Here is a 16987-nt window from a genome sequence, read left to right on the forward strand (position 1 = left end):
GTCATATCTCTCACAGTATTACACATTAAGCAATAGGAGTTAGGGTTTTTGAGCTAGCAGCAGGACTACCAAAGGTGCACTAGAGCCTTGTCTCTGTGAAAACAGCTGTTAGTGTTGAGGCCTGAAGTCAGTTAGGAGTCAGTCAGTTGGTCAGTTAGTCCATCATGACATCATGTTAGCTGACAAATAACACCTCCAATGGTGCCAACTTAGCGACTCTGTCGCTAGATTTAGCAACTTTTCAGACCCCCTTAGCGACTTTTTTTCAAAAAAGCGACTAGCGACAAATCTGGCGACTTTCTGTGGAAAAGTCTTGTATTGTCTAAGTATTGTCCAGCGAGCACGCAAGGTATTTCTCTCCTGTGGCCGCCAAAACAGTCTCCTCTCTCTTTTGTTCTGGGACTCACTGCGGAGCAGCCCCTCCTCCCCTCTCTCCTCATGTGCAGCAGCACTGTGCACAGTTCGCAGGCAGGTAGAAAGGGGAGAAGGGACAGGGTGCGGGGGCCGGTGTAGGTACGAGAGACAGTGGGACGCGACGGGAGAAAGACGCCGCTGAGCTGGCCTGGCCCTGGGCAAGCCAGCCTTCTTTAAGGATTCTTTATCGATCTTTTTCCCTCCCTTTGTAGAATTTCTTTTATTTACTTCAAAGATAGGCTACCTAAGTAAGGTAAAATAAATTGCTGTATTGAATTTGTGATTATTTGGCTAAAGATTTCTATTTCTTTCTATCTACCTTGCTGACACAACCACCAAGCTTTATGCAAATGAGTGCGTAATGATGTCACAGATATGCAAATGAGCGTATGGCGTCATCTAGCTACTTTTAGCGACTTTTGGAGCTGGTGCTAGCGACTTTCATTGGAAAAGAGTTGGCAACACTGGGAGGGAGGGGGAGACAGTATCTTCAATGGGTCAAACATGTCCATTTAATGATAATTATACTGTTGAAGTTTGTTCTGTAATTCAAAAACGTGGGTCCAAATGGCAAAAATATTATCATAACAGTAGAGATAAAAGTCTGGCGAACACATTGATGTGGTTTTTATGTTTGTGGTGTCAAATATATGCTACACAGAGCAGGTAAGAATCAGGGAACCGTCTACATCCTTCCAGATATTTCTTTTCATTGTTTGTATCGGCAGTAGGGGTGGAACGGTACATGTATTCGTATTGAACCGAAACGGTACGGGTGTCTCGGTTCGGTACATGAATTTACACGGAGAATACACGGTATAAAAATAAATACAACTTGCGTGCAAATGAATTCATGTAATGTGGAACTACTGTTACATACGCGTTTCTTAGGGACACCTAATCTGTAGCCCCGCAAACTAGTCCCTTCCATATACAACCAAACACGGATGTACTGTAGCTGTATCCCTTCTTGCCTCAACCACAAATGGCTTCCAGGCCCATTTGCTTCGCTGTTTGCTCCGCTGTTAGCTCCGCCGTTAGCTGTTAGCTCCGCCGTTAGCTGTTAGCTCCGCCGTTAGCTTCGCTGTTTGCTGCTAGCTCCGCTGTTAGCGTGTGAAGCTAATGCCACAATTCGCCAACTGCTCTGTGTAACCGAAGCTGCTCTTTTAACACCCATGCTCTGTGCATTCACATATGAAAGCAGCGCTTGTCTCCCATATCACACTACTAGCTGATTGTCTTATTTTGTTTACAAGTTCCAGATGGAGTCTGGAGATGATGTGGGGTAGCCTACTTATTGTTTACTGTTTACATCTTACTTTATACGCTTCAGGCTGTTGCAGCTAGCTCAGGGGAGAGACTGTATGACACTAGGTGGTACAGCCTGAGACATGCACAATGAAAAAAAATTACCTTCTGCATTTTTGTTACGCTTTTCCCTCCATTGTACCGAACCGAACCGTGATGTCTGAACCGAGGTATGAACCGAACCGTGACTTCAGTGTACCGTTCCACCTCGGCAGTTGGTATGAACAGAGCCAAAAGTTTAGGTCCGGTGGATTCCATGTTACATGTCTGCGAGCGGCACAAATGTTCCTACATTTTGGTCAAAAAAATGTAGGGAGAAAAATGCACAATGGTGTGCCCTTTCTAACAATGTACTTAGGGAGGCAAACAGACTTTCATATGAGGCACAGTAAGCTTCCAAGTGAAGCGAAGTCCACCAACTGCCACACTGCCTCCTGTATTAAATCATACCAGAAATACGAGGAGAAGTACAGAAACAGGCCCTTTTCAGACAGCTACTGTCCTCACATTTCTTACACAACACACACCATTCTTGCACAGGATGTTCAGCAGGGTGTCATATCTCTCACAGTATTACACATTAAGCGATAGGAGTTAGGGTTTTTGAGCTAGAAGCAGGACTACCAAAGGTGCACTAGAGCCTTGTCTCTGTGAAAACAGCTGTTAGTGTTGAGGCCTGAAGTCAGTTAGGAGTCAGTCAGTTGGTCAGTTAGTCCATCATGACATCATGTTAGCTGACAAATAACACCTCCAGTGTTGCCAACTTAGCGACTTTGTTGCTAGATTTAGCAACTTTTCAGACCCCCTTAGCAACTTTTTTTTCAAGCGACTAGCGACAAATCCAGTATTGTCCAGCGAGCACACAAGGTATTTCTCTCCTGTGACCGCCAAAACAGTCTCCTCTCTCTTCTGTTCTGTGACTCACTGCGGAGCAGCCCCTCCTCCCCTCTCTCTTCATGTGCAGCAGCACTGTGTACAGTGCGCAGGCAGGTAGAAAGGGGAGAAGGGACAGGGTGCGGGGGCCGGTGTAGGTATGAGAGACAGCGGGACGCGACGGGAGAAAGACGCCGCTGAGCTGGCCTGGCCCTGGGCAAGCCAGCCTTCTTTGAGAATTCTTTATCGATCTTTTTCCCTCCCTTTGTAGAATGTCTTATTTACTTCAAAGATAGGCTACCTAAGTAACAATTATAAGGTAAAATAAATTGCTGTATTGAATTTGTGATTATTTGGCTAAAGATTTCTATTTCTTTCTATCTACCTTGCTGACACAACCACTAAACTTTATGCAAATGAGTGCGTAATGACATCACAAATATGCAAATGAGCGTATGACATCATCTAGCTACTTTTAGCGACTTTTGGAGCTGGTGCTAGCGACTTTCATTGGAAAAGAGTTGGCAACACTGAACAACTCTCCTCATGCTTTCTTCCTCTACTCTTCTTGTCCTCTCCTTTTTTTTCTCCTCCTCCTTTGGCAGTACGTGTTGCTAAAGCGATTTGCGCACTGGAGGAGGGAGGGGGAGACTGTATGTTTGACAGGTAAAAAAATGTCCATTTAATGATGATTATAACTCTGAAGTTCGTTCTTTAATTCAAAAACCGTGAGTCCAAACAGCAAATTATTATCATCATCAGAGAGATAAAAGCAGGTAATAAAAGGGAAGCGTCTGCATCCTTCCAGATATTTCCTTTTCATTGTTTCTATCGGCAGTTGGTATGAACAGAGCCAAAAGTTTAGGTCCGGTGGATTCCATGGTTACATGTCTGCGACCAAAGTAGTAACAGCTGATCTGAGCTACCTTTACTCTGCTGTTTGACATGTCCTGCAAAAAGAGGACAACACAGCCTACAGTAAAGAGTCTCCATGATAGGAGGTGTGTGTGTCAGAACTTGTTGCTATGGTGATTTCCGCAGTGAGGGAGTAGAGGAGGGGGTGGGGGGAACAGTATCTTCAATGGGTCAAACATGTCCATTTAATGATAATTATACCACTCAAGTTTGTTCTGTAATTCAAAAACTGTGGGTCCAAACGGCAAAAATATTATCATCACCAGAGAGATAAAAGTCTGGCAAATGCACTGATGTGGTTTTTATGTTTGTGGTGTCAAATATATGCGACACAGGACAACTTGGGGAAGCGCTACCCTTGGCATCCCGTATTGCTCGGCCCCCCAGGTTGAGAACCACTGGCTTAAATATCACAGTGTATTAGATAATACTTACTTCAAACACTACTTAGGAGCTTATTATAAGTATCTATGGTTGGTCAGTAGTTCAGACACCCAATGGAGAAGATATAATAAGAGAAAGATAATTTCCAGGGAAGGCACTTTCCCGGTTTTAAACCACAGCAGTCTATTATTTTAAGAGGTGACAACCACTAATAAGCTGCTAGTCAGTAAGGTCTATCATATCAAAATATAATCTATAGATGTATAGTAATTAAAAAATCACAACTAGAATTTGCCCACTCAGGTGGTAACTGTATGTTAAATTTTGGGTCCGGGCCCATGGACTATATATAAAATAAAATTATAGAAAGGGAGAAAAAAGTGATAACCAATCTCAGTGGAGTATTTTGGAGCAAGAGTTGTTTTTTTGATTTCCACGTTAGAGTGTTAGTAAATGACGATTGTGATTACACTAAATGCAAAAACAGAAGTGGTCAACCATATCATATCTGAGTGATATAGACTTGCAGTGATATAAACTTGTGGAACAATTTACCTGCAAGTGAGATGAGCAGACCATGTGAGTCCAGATGAAACGGGTCAATATCAATTTAATGTTTGAAGAATCGATTAATTTATCCAGACCTTTAGCGCAATGACCCAACATTTTAATGCTTCAATGCATTCAATGCCATCCTCAGAATGAAATCAGAGGGGAATCGATGCACGTTTGTTTCAGCTATAAATATAGTTATTTTCTGCAGCTCCCCTATTTGAAAAAAAACTTGATTAAAGCTGGAATTTTGTACATGGCCACAACATGCTAACTATTTCTGTTTGCCCTCTGTTGCCTCTGACATGTCTAACACTCACACCAAAAATGACATTTTCAAATAGAGCCCTTTCAGACAGAATAAGAGTTCATGTTAAATTTCCCAGGGCTGACATTAAAGGCGTCCATTAAAACATTGACATTTCACTATGTGTGATTTTCAGGAGCAGGATGTGCTAATGTCAGCTCGCTCTGAGCGTCTGAACACGTCCCAGACATAGAATATAAGATCAGTCAGGACTTGAACACTGGTCAAAGAAAAAGGCCGTTTCCTGTCATGTGACCATATTGGTTCACAAAAACAATGTTGAGTGAATGATACTCTCACAAAGGCTGAACAATTTAAATGCAACAAAAGACATTTTCTAGAAACAAAAAGCTGCACCTGTGTAAAGGATAATGCTTGTAAAGAAAGTAAAGGTTGATCTTTGATCCACTTGGCTCATGAGGTGGAAAAAAAGCTCCAAGCCGTAAAGGATGATATGATGTATAACAGGCCTATAAAAAAATACCACAAAAAAAAAAAAAAGAGTGTGATGGATGACTACTCAACCAGATGTAACCATAGTGGGAAAACGATGTGCCGTGGGGTCTGATCAATCTTTTCAACACATAAGCTTACTCATGTTTTAAGTTTGAGAGCAGATGTGGCTGAAATATTGTATAACCAGTTTCACCACTGCTTTGCAGACTAATGCCACAGGCTTTAAGTCGCACATGTGGTTTTTCACGCCGACACACCAAACGGGAAAGTCATTCGTTTATGGAGAATCAAAACTCCTAGAACAAGAGGCTGGCGTGAGAGGATTAAAGGATATGAAGATATGTTCTTGCAATAGGAGTTTGTTAAACAAATAACATTCACAAACATGTATACCTGACACAATTGGGATTATGCTATATTTGCAACACACAGTACATACATTTCATATAGTTGAACCTCAATTCTATGTTGATGAATGCCTGTAATAGGGCTGCAACTAACATTATTCTTTATTCTCTTAATTAATTAACGTTTCTTTTGCATGGGGTGTAAATTGATGATTAACTGCAAACATTATGCTGAATATTTCATATAAATCCTTTCATTTCTTCCTTGATGGACTCGTCATATGACACTTTACTCATTCTAAATAGCATAAGTAAGTGCAAAGCAGGGAGAGACTGAGCAACAGCGTGACAGGGGAGCTGAGCATCCACCAGTGTGATGCCAGACTAGCAGTGCCATCTCCATGTAATACTCCAGGGACAGCTTTACTTAAGAGATCCAGGGCTATGTAATCAGACCCCTAGCCTGTGATTAATGTTGCTCATCTGTCTTCAGGCCCATACAGCTCAGTACAACTTAGCACAGCTCACCCAAGATGCTGTTTACTGCACACTATTTTGCCCGCAGCCATGGAAATAAGTTGAATCCATTCCACCTAGAGAGCCGTGAGATGTGGAAGAAGCTAACATCGACCAAACTGTGAAAAACAGACTGCATGATTCCTGACTGTAGTTAATGCCTCAGCTTTGTGCCGTGCCAGGAGGATGTTTTGTTCACCTTTTAAATGACATGTTTTGGAAAGCAAAAATAGTCTTACAGGCAATCCGGCTCTAATTTAACTGCCCCTCAAGTGAAGCAAGGCTGAGCAAAGGATGGATTTATGAAGCGTGCCAAGCATCTTCCAGTGCTAACATCATCAAAAGTACCTTCCTACCTGTCGGCACACTGTATTAATGAGCTATTAGGTGTTTGTGGGTAAACAATTTACAGTGTTGGCTTATTTACCGCATGCTCAGGGAAAAGTGCATCTGGGTTGGGAGCCTCCTCACGCTAGGGAGCCCATCCATCTGCTGCCAACACCACACTATTTCTTCTACCACTTGGACAGATTTACACAAACCTTTTGTCGTTAGTCTGACATGTCTATTTATTATGGGAAACACTTTTAACACAAAAGAACTGCACAGGATGTTGTCCTATCCTCTCTGCATCTAATTTACAAACTCTTTAAAAAGACAATTCCGGCGCAAAACGAACCTAGGGGTTATTAACAGATGTGTACCCACTCCATCGCTCTCTGGGACATGTTTTCATGCTAATCGAATGTGTTTGTAGCTTGAAAGAAGCTAGCGCGGACCGCTGATTAGCTTACAACGCTAGTATTCAGGGCACAAAATCGCTATTTATATCACTAAAAAGGCTCAAAATATCACCAAACTTCAACGGTAGCATAACGAGAGTCCCTACATGTTAACTGAAGCATTGAGAACTTTGTAAGTATACAGACAGTTTATTGAACGAAGAGCTGCGGGAGCTCCGTGAAAGGGCTACGAGAGAGAGAGAGAGCTACCGGTAGTCAATGCCGCAACACAGCCTCGTACTTCGGGAAACTGGTGGTGTACCTGCGGACATTGTGAAGCTATGGCCACCGAACAGGAGTGTCTGTGTTGCACGGAGTGGGATCTGTTGCGTCGCGACACCCAAGAGACGCAGTGTTTTGTACAGTCTGAAGATTTCCCCTCTCTGATAAACAGGGCTGTACTTGAAACTTTTTTCCATGTCCCGAAAATAAATTGGAGACAGCGACCCAGACTGGAGGGACCAGATGGACAGTTATCCACCGAGTAAGTACACTAGACAAGTTATGTTTTACATTGGTGCGATTATTTCAGCTATATTGAGCAAATTGCTTCCGATTTTAGTTTGCATCGCCAGCTGTAAGTCATGACTGGTTTTCAAGACGGCGGCCGCATGTAAACATGAACGCGAATGTCTTTATAATCTATCTTTTCAATAAACTGTCTGTACACTTACAAAGTTCTCAATGCTTCGGTTAACATTTAGCTCATTATGCTACCATTGAAGTTTGGTGATATTTTGAGCCTTTTTAGTGACATAAATAGCGATTTGTTTTTACTTTCCTTGTGCCTGGAATGCTAGCGTTGTAAGCTAATCAGCAGTCCGCGGTAGCTTCTTTCAAGCTACAAACACATTTGATTAGCATGAAAACATGTCGCAGAGAACGATCGAGTGGGTACACATCTGTTATTAACCCCTAGGTTCATTTTGCGCCGCAATTGTCCTTTAAGTGGATTTAAAATCAGCACAAGGTATAAGCATTCTTATGGTACGTCCCTGAAAAAAACTTACCGCATTCTAAATCAATACCAACAATTCTACTACGAGTTCGTACATACAGTCGATGTGTGAAGTCAACAGTGCACTCCACATGCACTGAGCATCTAACAGCAGGCTTGAAACTGTAATGCTTAATTCAGGGGGATTATGGACAGCCCTGAGAAAACTGTATGGGTAAAGATCAATCACCTCTGTGCTGGAGAAGTTTTGGAGAGAGCATCAATTTTTAAGTTTAAGTACAGACAAAACCATCTCATGTCTCCCCTGCGTGGAAAGTCACGATTCCCATTATGGAAGTGGTATAGAATGATGATTGATCAAATCAAAAACATGTTGAGCTTTAAACCTGTAATAAGTGATTGTTTGGGTGGCTGAATCTAACTGTAAACACTGACATATTATCACGTTTTTTGATTGCAGTCCTGTGGAGTTGTCTTTCTGACCACCTAGTGACTATGAGTTAAATATTCACTCTCCTTTTAGCTCTGCTTGGTCTCCACCATCTCCGGGGGAAATATCTGGCTCTTTAGCTGCTAAAAGTTCCATTATATTCACCAGCTAGTCGCTAAGCTTTAGTGGGTTTTCAGAGCGTTCAAAACAGATGTCTGCTGAGGCCGAAAATGATGCTGTGAGAGCAGTGAGACTCAAACCAAAACAGTAAAGTTGTAGGCCGAAAAACAAACCAAAACAATTAGTTGAAAGAAGCTATAAAGCTCCGTCGAGCTGGCAGAAGCAGCAGTCAGGTGATAATTCTTAGTGGGGTGAGCAATACAAGGGACCCCTTTCACATTACAAACATCTTACTTATACAAAATATTGATTATAGCTGCTTTCATTCTTTACGTTTTCTACATCTTGTGTGGTTAGGGTTGGGTACCAAACTCTGTACTTTTTTGGGTACCGACCGAATTATGTCGGTACTACCGAGGACCGATTCACTTTAAATCAAACGGTACCAAATTTCAGTACCTGAGACCGCGTAAGCCCAAGCTTATCTATCCTCTCTGCATATTGACAGAGAGCGGAGCTCCAACACACACACACACACACACACACACACACACACACACACACACACACACACACACACACACACACACACACACACACACACACACACACACACACACACACACATTGTTGATGTTGAAATGGATTTTAAACATATGGTATCGAAAAAAAGTATCGTTAAGGAACCGGTATCGAAACTGAGATATAGAAATTGGCACCGGAGCGAAAGATTTTGAACGATGCCCAGCCCTATGTGTGGTTTGCAACAGTGACTGCAGAAATTATACGTGTATAAGCTACTGTATTCTCTTACCAAAGTCTCTGTGGGATGACATCCAGCCAATCTCCTTGAGGGAGACAATAGCCAACAAACCGGAACCCACGAAGGAGCCAATCCCAGAGAAGAAAAAGAACAGCCCCATGATGGCACTCTGCATGGACTTGGGGGCTGCAGAATAGGCAAACTCCAGACCTGCAACAAAGAGTTAAAAAACAGATATTTGTTGAATTGTTGTGGAATATGTAGGGAATAAAAATAGTTCATGCTATTAACTGTACCATTAATTTAATTAACCATTGATAGTGTAATGTAGCCGGCAATATCATGTCATTTAGTCATGACAATTACTGTCGATTTTATGTCCTTCACAGTGGTGCAAACAAGGTAACACTACTCAGGTATAATATCCGTCTTTATGCATTTATGTTATATGATGGGGTTTTGTTGACAGTGACTGTTTTCTTTTTAGCATATTGTATGTCAGACCAAAAAGGCTTCCTCGGCAGCTGATTGGCAGCTAATTTTCCACCGTGGCACTGGTCTGTGGTGACATTGTTGGTTGGGTATCTACTCGGCTTGGTACTGGTCTCAGAATAAAATCTGGAAAACACATCACTAAGTATTTTCTGTGTCATGAAAGAAAGAAAGAAAGGGACTGAGAAAATGGTTAAAGGACTTCAGAGGAAGAAAGATGAGGAGGAAAGAAACATCAAATACATGTGTCATTTTGGCCGAGAGATCTGTCTGCCAGCAAGCTGACATTGCTCATTTCATGGCACCTCAAACATGTGATTTTTCAAATGAGGCCCTATAGCTACATCTGTCTGGAGAGATTAGGGAGCTGCCGTTAAATATATTTGCCTTTTAAGGCCTTCCTTGGGGGGGACATTGCACAAATTAATGTGACGAGCAGTTAGATACCTGTGCTAGTCGTGCAAAAAAAAAAAAGAAAAGGAATAAGATAAGAGCACGGCAAACATAAGGTTATTACTCAGTGGAAAGCATGAATGACCTTTCAAAAAGTTACGATACATTTGTTTATATCCAAAGGTAACCTTTCGATAGCAAAAAAAACACTGGTCAGTAGCTATGCAAATCACAAGGGACTGCAAAGGTTTGTGAGGATCCTCAGATACAGCTCTGCCCAGTAAAGAGGACAGTATATTCAGACTTTATGTTAAATCCAGCTCTTGTCTGTCTGTGTCAACAATAATGTAAGGAACAATCAAAGTGAGCTTGACCTTTCTTGACCATAGAGGCAGAAATAAGTGAGAGAAAAAAGACAAAAGGGATGGAATTTGAAATTTATATATAATTCTTGCCTCCCAAGGGCACTGTTGGAGGGGTGATTTTTCTTTCTCAGAAAATACATTTATCCTTTAACATTTTCAAAAGTGAAATACATAACTAAAATACAGAAGGGAATCATTTCGCAAACGTTTTTTTTAGGGCTGTCAAAATAACGTGTTCATTTTGATTAATTAATCTGAGAAAAAATAACGTGTTAAAAAAAATAACGCAGATTAATCCATTCCAGCCGGTCTAGCCACCATTGGACTGTAAAGTTAAGGAGGGAGACGAGAATGTGCTGCCTGGATCATTAATTGGAACATTTACTTGTAAAAATCTTCTTCCTGCCAACCCTGGCTACCGAAATCTGGTGCCACTGATATGTCTGCACTCTTCTCTCTGATGCTCTGAAACAGACGGCAACACAAACACCGCTGCACGTGACGCTAGTTAACACTATACTCGACAGCAGCTAACGTTAGCCTACCGCTAGCTAGTAACCATAGACTGTATATAAGAAGCTAGTAGCTAGATTAAAAACGGTTAAAATGCTGACAGCTAACGCTAAACGGTGTAAAGTTTGACTGTGTTTTAGCCGTCGGAAAAACAACACAGACGGTGCGTTCAATGAAACTGGTAAACTACAGCCTTGTGGTGCATTTGAAGTTATTGTAAATGTCCCTTTCCCACCTGGTGGTTGTTTTTGTCGTTCAACAGCAATTTACTAGTGAAATAAATTATTGTTATTGTTATACATTATTATTAAATCATTTAATTTTGACCATATGGCCTTAGCAATAAACAAGCCATTCATTAATGTCACCAACTGTTGTTTAGTAGAGTTGAGCCGGATACTCGGCTGAAACGAGTATCCGGTACGGATAAAGCACTTTTGCCGAGTACGAGTATTATACGAGTAATACGAGTCAATATCTGTGCTCGGATTGAATAAAAATCTTCATTGGATAGATTTAATTTCTGATCAACCCATATCAATTGCATGCTTAAAATAACATACCGGTTAAAGCCCCGCCCATTTCAAGACAAACCGACCCACTTCCAGGGTTAAATCCCACCCACTTCCGGGTTAGGCCCCGCCCAGTTCGAGTACAGATACAGATACAGATAATTCATATGGTTAACAGATACAGATACAGATAATGCTGTACTCGCTCATCCCTATTGTTTAGTACCCTTTTTTCTTTTCTTTTTTTACTTTCTTAAAAAGTATCGGTTCAGGCACCGTTAATTATGTATGCGATTAATTTTGATTCATTAATTACAGAGTATGTAATTGATTAGATACATTTTTTTAATCGATTGACAGCCCTAGTTTTTTTGTATATTCTTAATGCCTAAGAGCAGACCAACTTGGGTGGTGTACAAGCAAAGAATAACCCATCGTCCTACAAGATTGGGGATAGCAGTGAGGAAGTTTGACGGCACCGGAGGTTTTCCACAAATTTATTCAAACAGAAGAAGACTAAAGGAAAATACTCTTCTTAACCAGACATATGTCACAGTTCTGTCAGCCAATTTCCCTTGAAGTAAGCCTTGTGGGATGGTATGGAGAGAGAGAGGAGAGTACGTTTATTTTAAGGATCCCTATAGCTTTGTTATGTCTGGATTTGACTTTCATGGGGACCCTGATAGTTTTTGTGCAAATTCCAGTGTTTTAAAAGGAGCCTTATAAAGTTCTGTTTAAGGGCTTTATAATACCCAAGATTATTAAACACATTTCAGTATCCATGGATTTTAAACCAAAAGATGACGATTGTGAATGTTCATTCGTACAAACACCCTGCAGTGATTCGATTGGCTTGATAATCTTTCCACTGTGGTGAGGAGGAAAAAAAAACTAAACAAGTCTTACATGTTAATGGTTCAATCTTCACTCTTGATGTAGGAATAAAGTGAGTGCTATATAGAAGAGCCTACAACAGCATGACCCGTAGTAATAGGAGAATGACTCAATCATGGCTGCAGGTCTTAACAAACTCCAATCACTAAGATAAGTGAGGCCTGAAGCCTGAAGCCATGTTCATGACTCTAGAAGACATAAAAGGAGAAAAGAAAAAAACTATAACACACAACATAAGCAGCAGATTTCTGATGCTTCTTCATCTCATTCAGTGCATTTCTCACAGACACAAACGTCCCCTCTTAAAAGGAGAATATTGTTGCTGTTGCTGGCATTCTTGGCTCAGATTTTGCGGCCGCTATTTCATATAACATTAGAGCAATTTCTCACTTTGTCACATTATTGTATTACTGGGGCAATGTGGTCTTACTTACTCATCAGCGTTTAATGAAATGGCATTTCCTGTTTAGGTCAGGGCACACACACACAACAAAAGAAGAAGAAGAAAGCAGGCTTGCAGGCGTTTTCAGCCGATACCCTGAAAGTATCAAAAAGAAGTCTGCAGCTGTCACTTCCAGCATGAAATATTCTGACCTGCTTTGATTCAATGCTTTTATTTTTAATCATTTTCTGGAGAAGAATAGGGAATCTATTTCTCCGGGGGGAAAGCAAACACTGCTACATTTCCAGTGAAGGATTATGGGTGGCCTCATATTGATGAGCATGTCTCTTTGAATGATTTTTACTGGGGTGAATCGTGTGAGCAGCAACAGTCATTACACAAAAGCAAATCTGGTACCACATTCACAAGCTTCCTCGTGAAAAAAGTTGGTCCAAGTGCTTACAATTGTGATATTTTCAAAGAATTTATCATATATTCTGTTAGTAGATAGAAGATTAAAGCTGTTCACAAAAGGAGTTTAACCATTAAGACAGCTTCTAAGGTCACAAAATAATTATTACACAACTCAGGGGCTCTCAGATTGAATTTACCCAAGTCACACTCTAGGTGAGTCATGCAGATAGTTTTGGCTTATTGCGCCAAGGTTTTAAGATATCTGCCTTTGGAACTTTGGCTGCCAACACACCAATGGTGATTAATCAAATTTTGTTTTTTATACCCTTTACATCATGGAAGCAATATCTCTGGTTGTATTGGACCATTGCGGACGATCTTGCAAATCTAAATCTAAATGTGGTGTACTGATAATTCAACTTCCCATCATATTCAGTGTATTCAAGTGTAATATGTCTCTGTGAAGAGTGTGTCAGCTGGGGTAGGGCGCTAATATGATAATTAAGAGTAGAACTTGCAATGCAGTGTATGTGAGTACAATTTGTCAGTATTATTTCTATCTCGAGTGTGATTGTGTGTGGTAAATGTCAACACCCCGACCGGCTGAACATGGAGGTTAAAAGTTTTTTTTTTTTAATTTTAAGATTATTTTTTGGGCATTTTTAGGCCTTTCTTGACAGGACAGCTGAAGAAATGAAAGGAAAGAGAGAGGGGGGAATGACATGCAGCAAAGGGCAGCAGGTCGGAGTCGAACCCGGGCCCGCCCGCTGCGTCGAGGAGTAAACCTCTATATATGGGCGCCTGGTCTACCAACTGAACTATCCGGGCGCCCATGGAGGTTAAAAGTTGATATTGTGTTAATTGTGTTGCCAATGTGATTATACCCTCAGGGATACACGGTACAGTGTAAAGGTGCATATGTGTGTGTCTACTGTACTGGACAACAAGCAGAGGAAGATGTGTGGATGGTCATTGGCTGGGGCGAAGTCATTGCTTTCATCATCACTTAAATTTTTTAAAGGCTTCTTTATCCACACCATATTTATAAAATGCCCCATTACTAAACAATGTCTTGCAGTGGTGTGAAAAGATTAGGATAATCAATTACAGTGTTTTCCCTATGTTTGTGGAAGACTTAGGTGCACACATTTGGCAGAGGGTTTAGGGGTCCCCGCTCAAGAAAATGTTACGTTTTCAATAAAAGAAATATGCAATTTAACATCATCTTGGACCATTATTATTATCATATATGTGTCTAAACATTGGAAAAGCTAGAGCAGATCATTAATAAATAACACTTAACACTATAACACTAAAGCTCAAAGACAAAACTTGCGAAAGAAGTTCACTGGGGACCAACTACAATCATTAGATCTGAGAAAAGTAATTTAGTTAGTTTTAATGTCACATTGATTTCACGTTCATTTGGCTTAGGTGGTCCACAAAAACGGCTTGGGTGCCGCGCCTAAGCCTTATAATGGTAGGGAAAACCCTGCAATTATCGATCGACTTCTTAGGCTATTTTACTGGACTACAAGCCACAAACACATGAAGCCGGTGCAGGCAATGGATCAAACAAACTGTTCAAAAAGAGAAGTGAATTACATTAGCTCAAACCACGAGGCTAATCACTGAAGGATACTGTATTTCACTGTAAGTCTGAATCATCATGTCTACCTGACCACTGTGCTAAATGAGACACAGGAGATGTCAAACAACTGTACCTGCAATGCTGGCAAAGATTTCGCTGATTCCTATCAGCACATATTGAGGCACTTGCCACCATATGGGTAAATCTGCCGCGTAGTAGATAACTTTGCCAAGCACCTGGTCAATGGTACCATTTGATTTGATGATCTCCAGGCGTTTGGTCTCCAAAATACCTGAGAGGGCAGACAGAAAAAAATGCACATGAGCACAGTTAGCTGAGGGGTAAATGTTAAAAAATATTAGAAACACTACACACACAACCACACATACGTACAAGCAGCTAAAACTCTGCAACATACTAAAATAAAGAAAAAATGCAAACAGGGCAGCGGGTGAACTTAAAGGCTTGTATATTTCAGTCAGGATGGAGAAACGCTTGTTTAAGTATTACAAGTCCATGACACCAACAAACAGCCTAACGCTGTCAGAGTAAGAGGATTCAGTGACAGTCCATTAAGCATTTAACTAGGTTTAAGGCTACCCTACCACTTCATTAAGATCACATCTGCACGCTTCCATATTATGGCAGTTAGTAATGGAACAGTGCAGACGGTCCAATAATAAGAGCCAAGCAGTTGTCATCAATGGCTGCATCCTCCTAAAAGCTTTATTCGATAGAGCTATTATCATGTAACCAGCGGCTATTTCCAGATAACTACCAGAGACAGCCTCCTATCATAACTACACTTAATGCTGTTTTTGAGAGGACTTGTAATCCGGCTATCCTATAATACCAGCCGTCCATCTTGGGCAGTGTGGCCACTGGGCTGCCAAGAGCAAGAGTCACACTATAAACACACACCCCTGCTTTTTTTCCCCCTCCTTGCTAAACATCACACATCAGACAGTGTGATCCCTGGCAACACTGCTCCAGCTTTTTGTAGAAAAAATAAAGATGCTTTTGGACACCTAAAAGCCATTGAGCTTTAACCAAAGCAGATTAGTATATAAAGTTAAGCTAATGTGATAAAACATGCTATGAAAAAAAAACCAAAAAAACAAAAAAAAATGCTTCAAAAGCAATGTCAGCGCAGCTTTTCAGAGCTCGCCCCAGCATGTGGTTGAAGTCTGGGACTGTTGTACACGGATGAAAAGCGGATCAGAAACAATGTCCGCTTGAAAGCGTGTCTTCAGCTGTCCCTTTGCACTACATGGGAGGTCCAGCTGTCCTTGCACCACACGTGTCAGTGAGCACGATGAAACCCCGTGAAATATCGCTGCACCAATGACATCATGAAGAATTCCTGTTTGTTGCACATGGGGATGATGAAAGTGATTCTAAAGCTGCAGACACACCAACCAGGCGGCCAACCCTCGGCAGAAAAGGCAGTTGGACTGATCAGTCTCCCCGAGTTGGTCAAAAAAGTGCCTCGGAACACACCGAAGCAACGAGACGTAATACGTCTCCATAACAGCAGGCGGCGCTAATCTGTATCGTCGCCCAAAAAATGAACACCGGCAGCTGATTAGACGAACACGTCACGTGTTTCTGGTTTCTCCGGATATTCAAAGACAGACTGTCATGGCGGCTTGTTCAGAATACGATCTCATATTGTACTAAAATAGTTCACCGAAATGTGTTTCTGAAAACATTTTGAGCGAGAAATAGGCCATGCAGTTGCTGAATCTGTCTTCATTTCAGATCGACAAAGGTCAGTTTAAAAGATTTTCCTCAGATTTTGAGAGACTCTAGTCACGCTCATTCCGCTTGAGTCCGACTGCTGGCAGTGCCCGCCCCGCCGATTATACATGTCAAATCGGCCAAAATGAAGGATGACGGCCCCTCGGACGGACGACGGCACAGAACACACCGAACAGACTCGAGTCACTGACCTCGCCAGACTGTCCAACGGCCGATTATCAGCTTGGTATGTCTCGGGCTTAACTCTGAACAGCAGTGGTGTGGCCAACGTTGGGGACGCAGAGTGGCGGGCTGACAGTGCAATGTGTCGGACTGGCTATTCTCTGGGCAAAGGATGCCACACTCGGTCATTCGCAACAATCCCATCTGTCAGCCTCTGAACACAACATGAGTTCAGCTATTGGACAGATGCAGATAAGCACTGAGGACACACAGAAAGCCAGCTGAGGGAAATGCAATTCAAAAATCTAATAACAGTGTAAGGCAGCTCCCAGGAGTCAATGTGTGTAACTGAATTAATGTGAAGCAAGGCAATGCTGGGGATA

At 41.6% G+C, this 16987-nt stretch overlaps 1 protein-coding gene across 4 annotated transcripts in view; it reads right to left on the minus strand.

Annotated features, from left to right (window-relative positions):
* The window catches only part of slc15a4 (solute carrier family 15 member 4), a 35974-nt gene that overhangs the window by 7890 nt on the left and 11097 nt on the right, over window positions 1–16987 (minus strand). For all 4 annotated transcript variants that reach the window (XM_031300706.2, XM_031300708.2, XM_031300704.2 and 1 more), the window contains 2 exons: window positions 14815–14973; window positions 9177–9335 (listed from right to left, as the gene is read on the minus strand). In XM_031300706.2, coding sequence (XP_031156566.1) covers window positions 9177–9335; window positions 14815–14973 — 318 coding nt within the window. The remainder of the gene's footprint in view (window positions 1–9176; window positions 9336–14814; window positions 14974–16987) is intronic.

The sequence above is a fragment of the Sander lucioperca genome, chromosome 2, assembly GCF_008315115.2.
Source record: "Sander lucioperca isolate FBNREF2018 chromosome 2, SLUC_FBN_1.2, whole genome shotgun sequence".
Lineage (NCBI taxonomy): Eukaryota > Metazoa > Chordata > Actinopteri > Perciformes > Percidae > Sander > Sander lucioperca.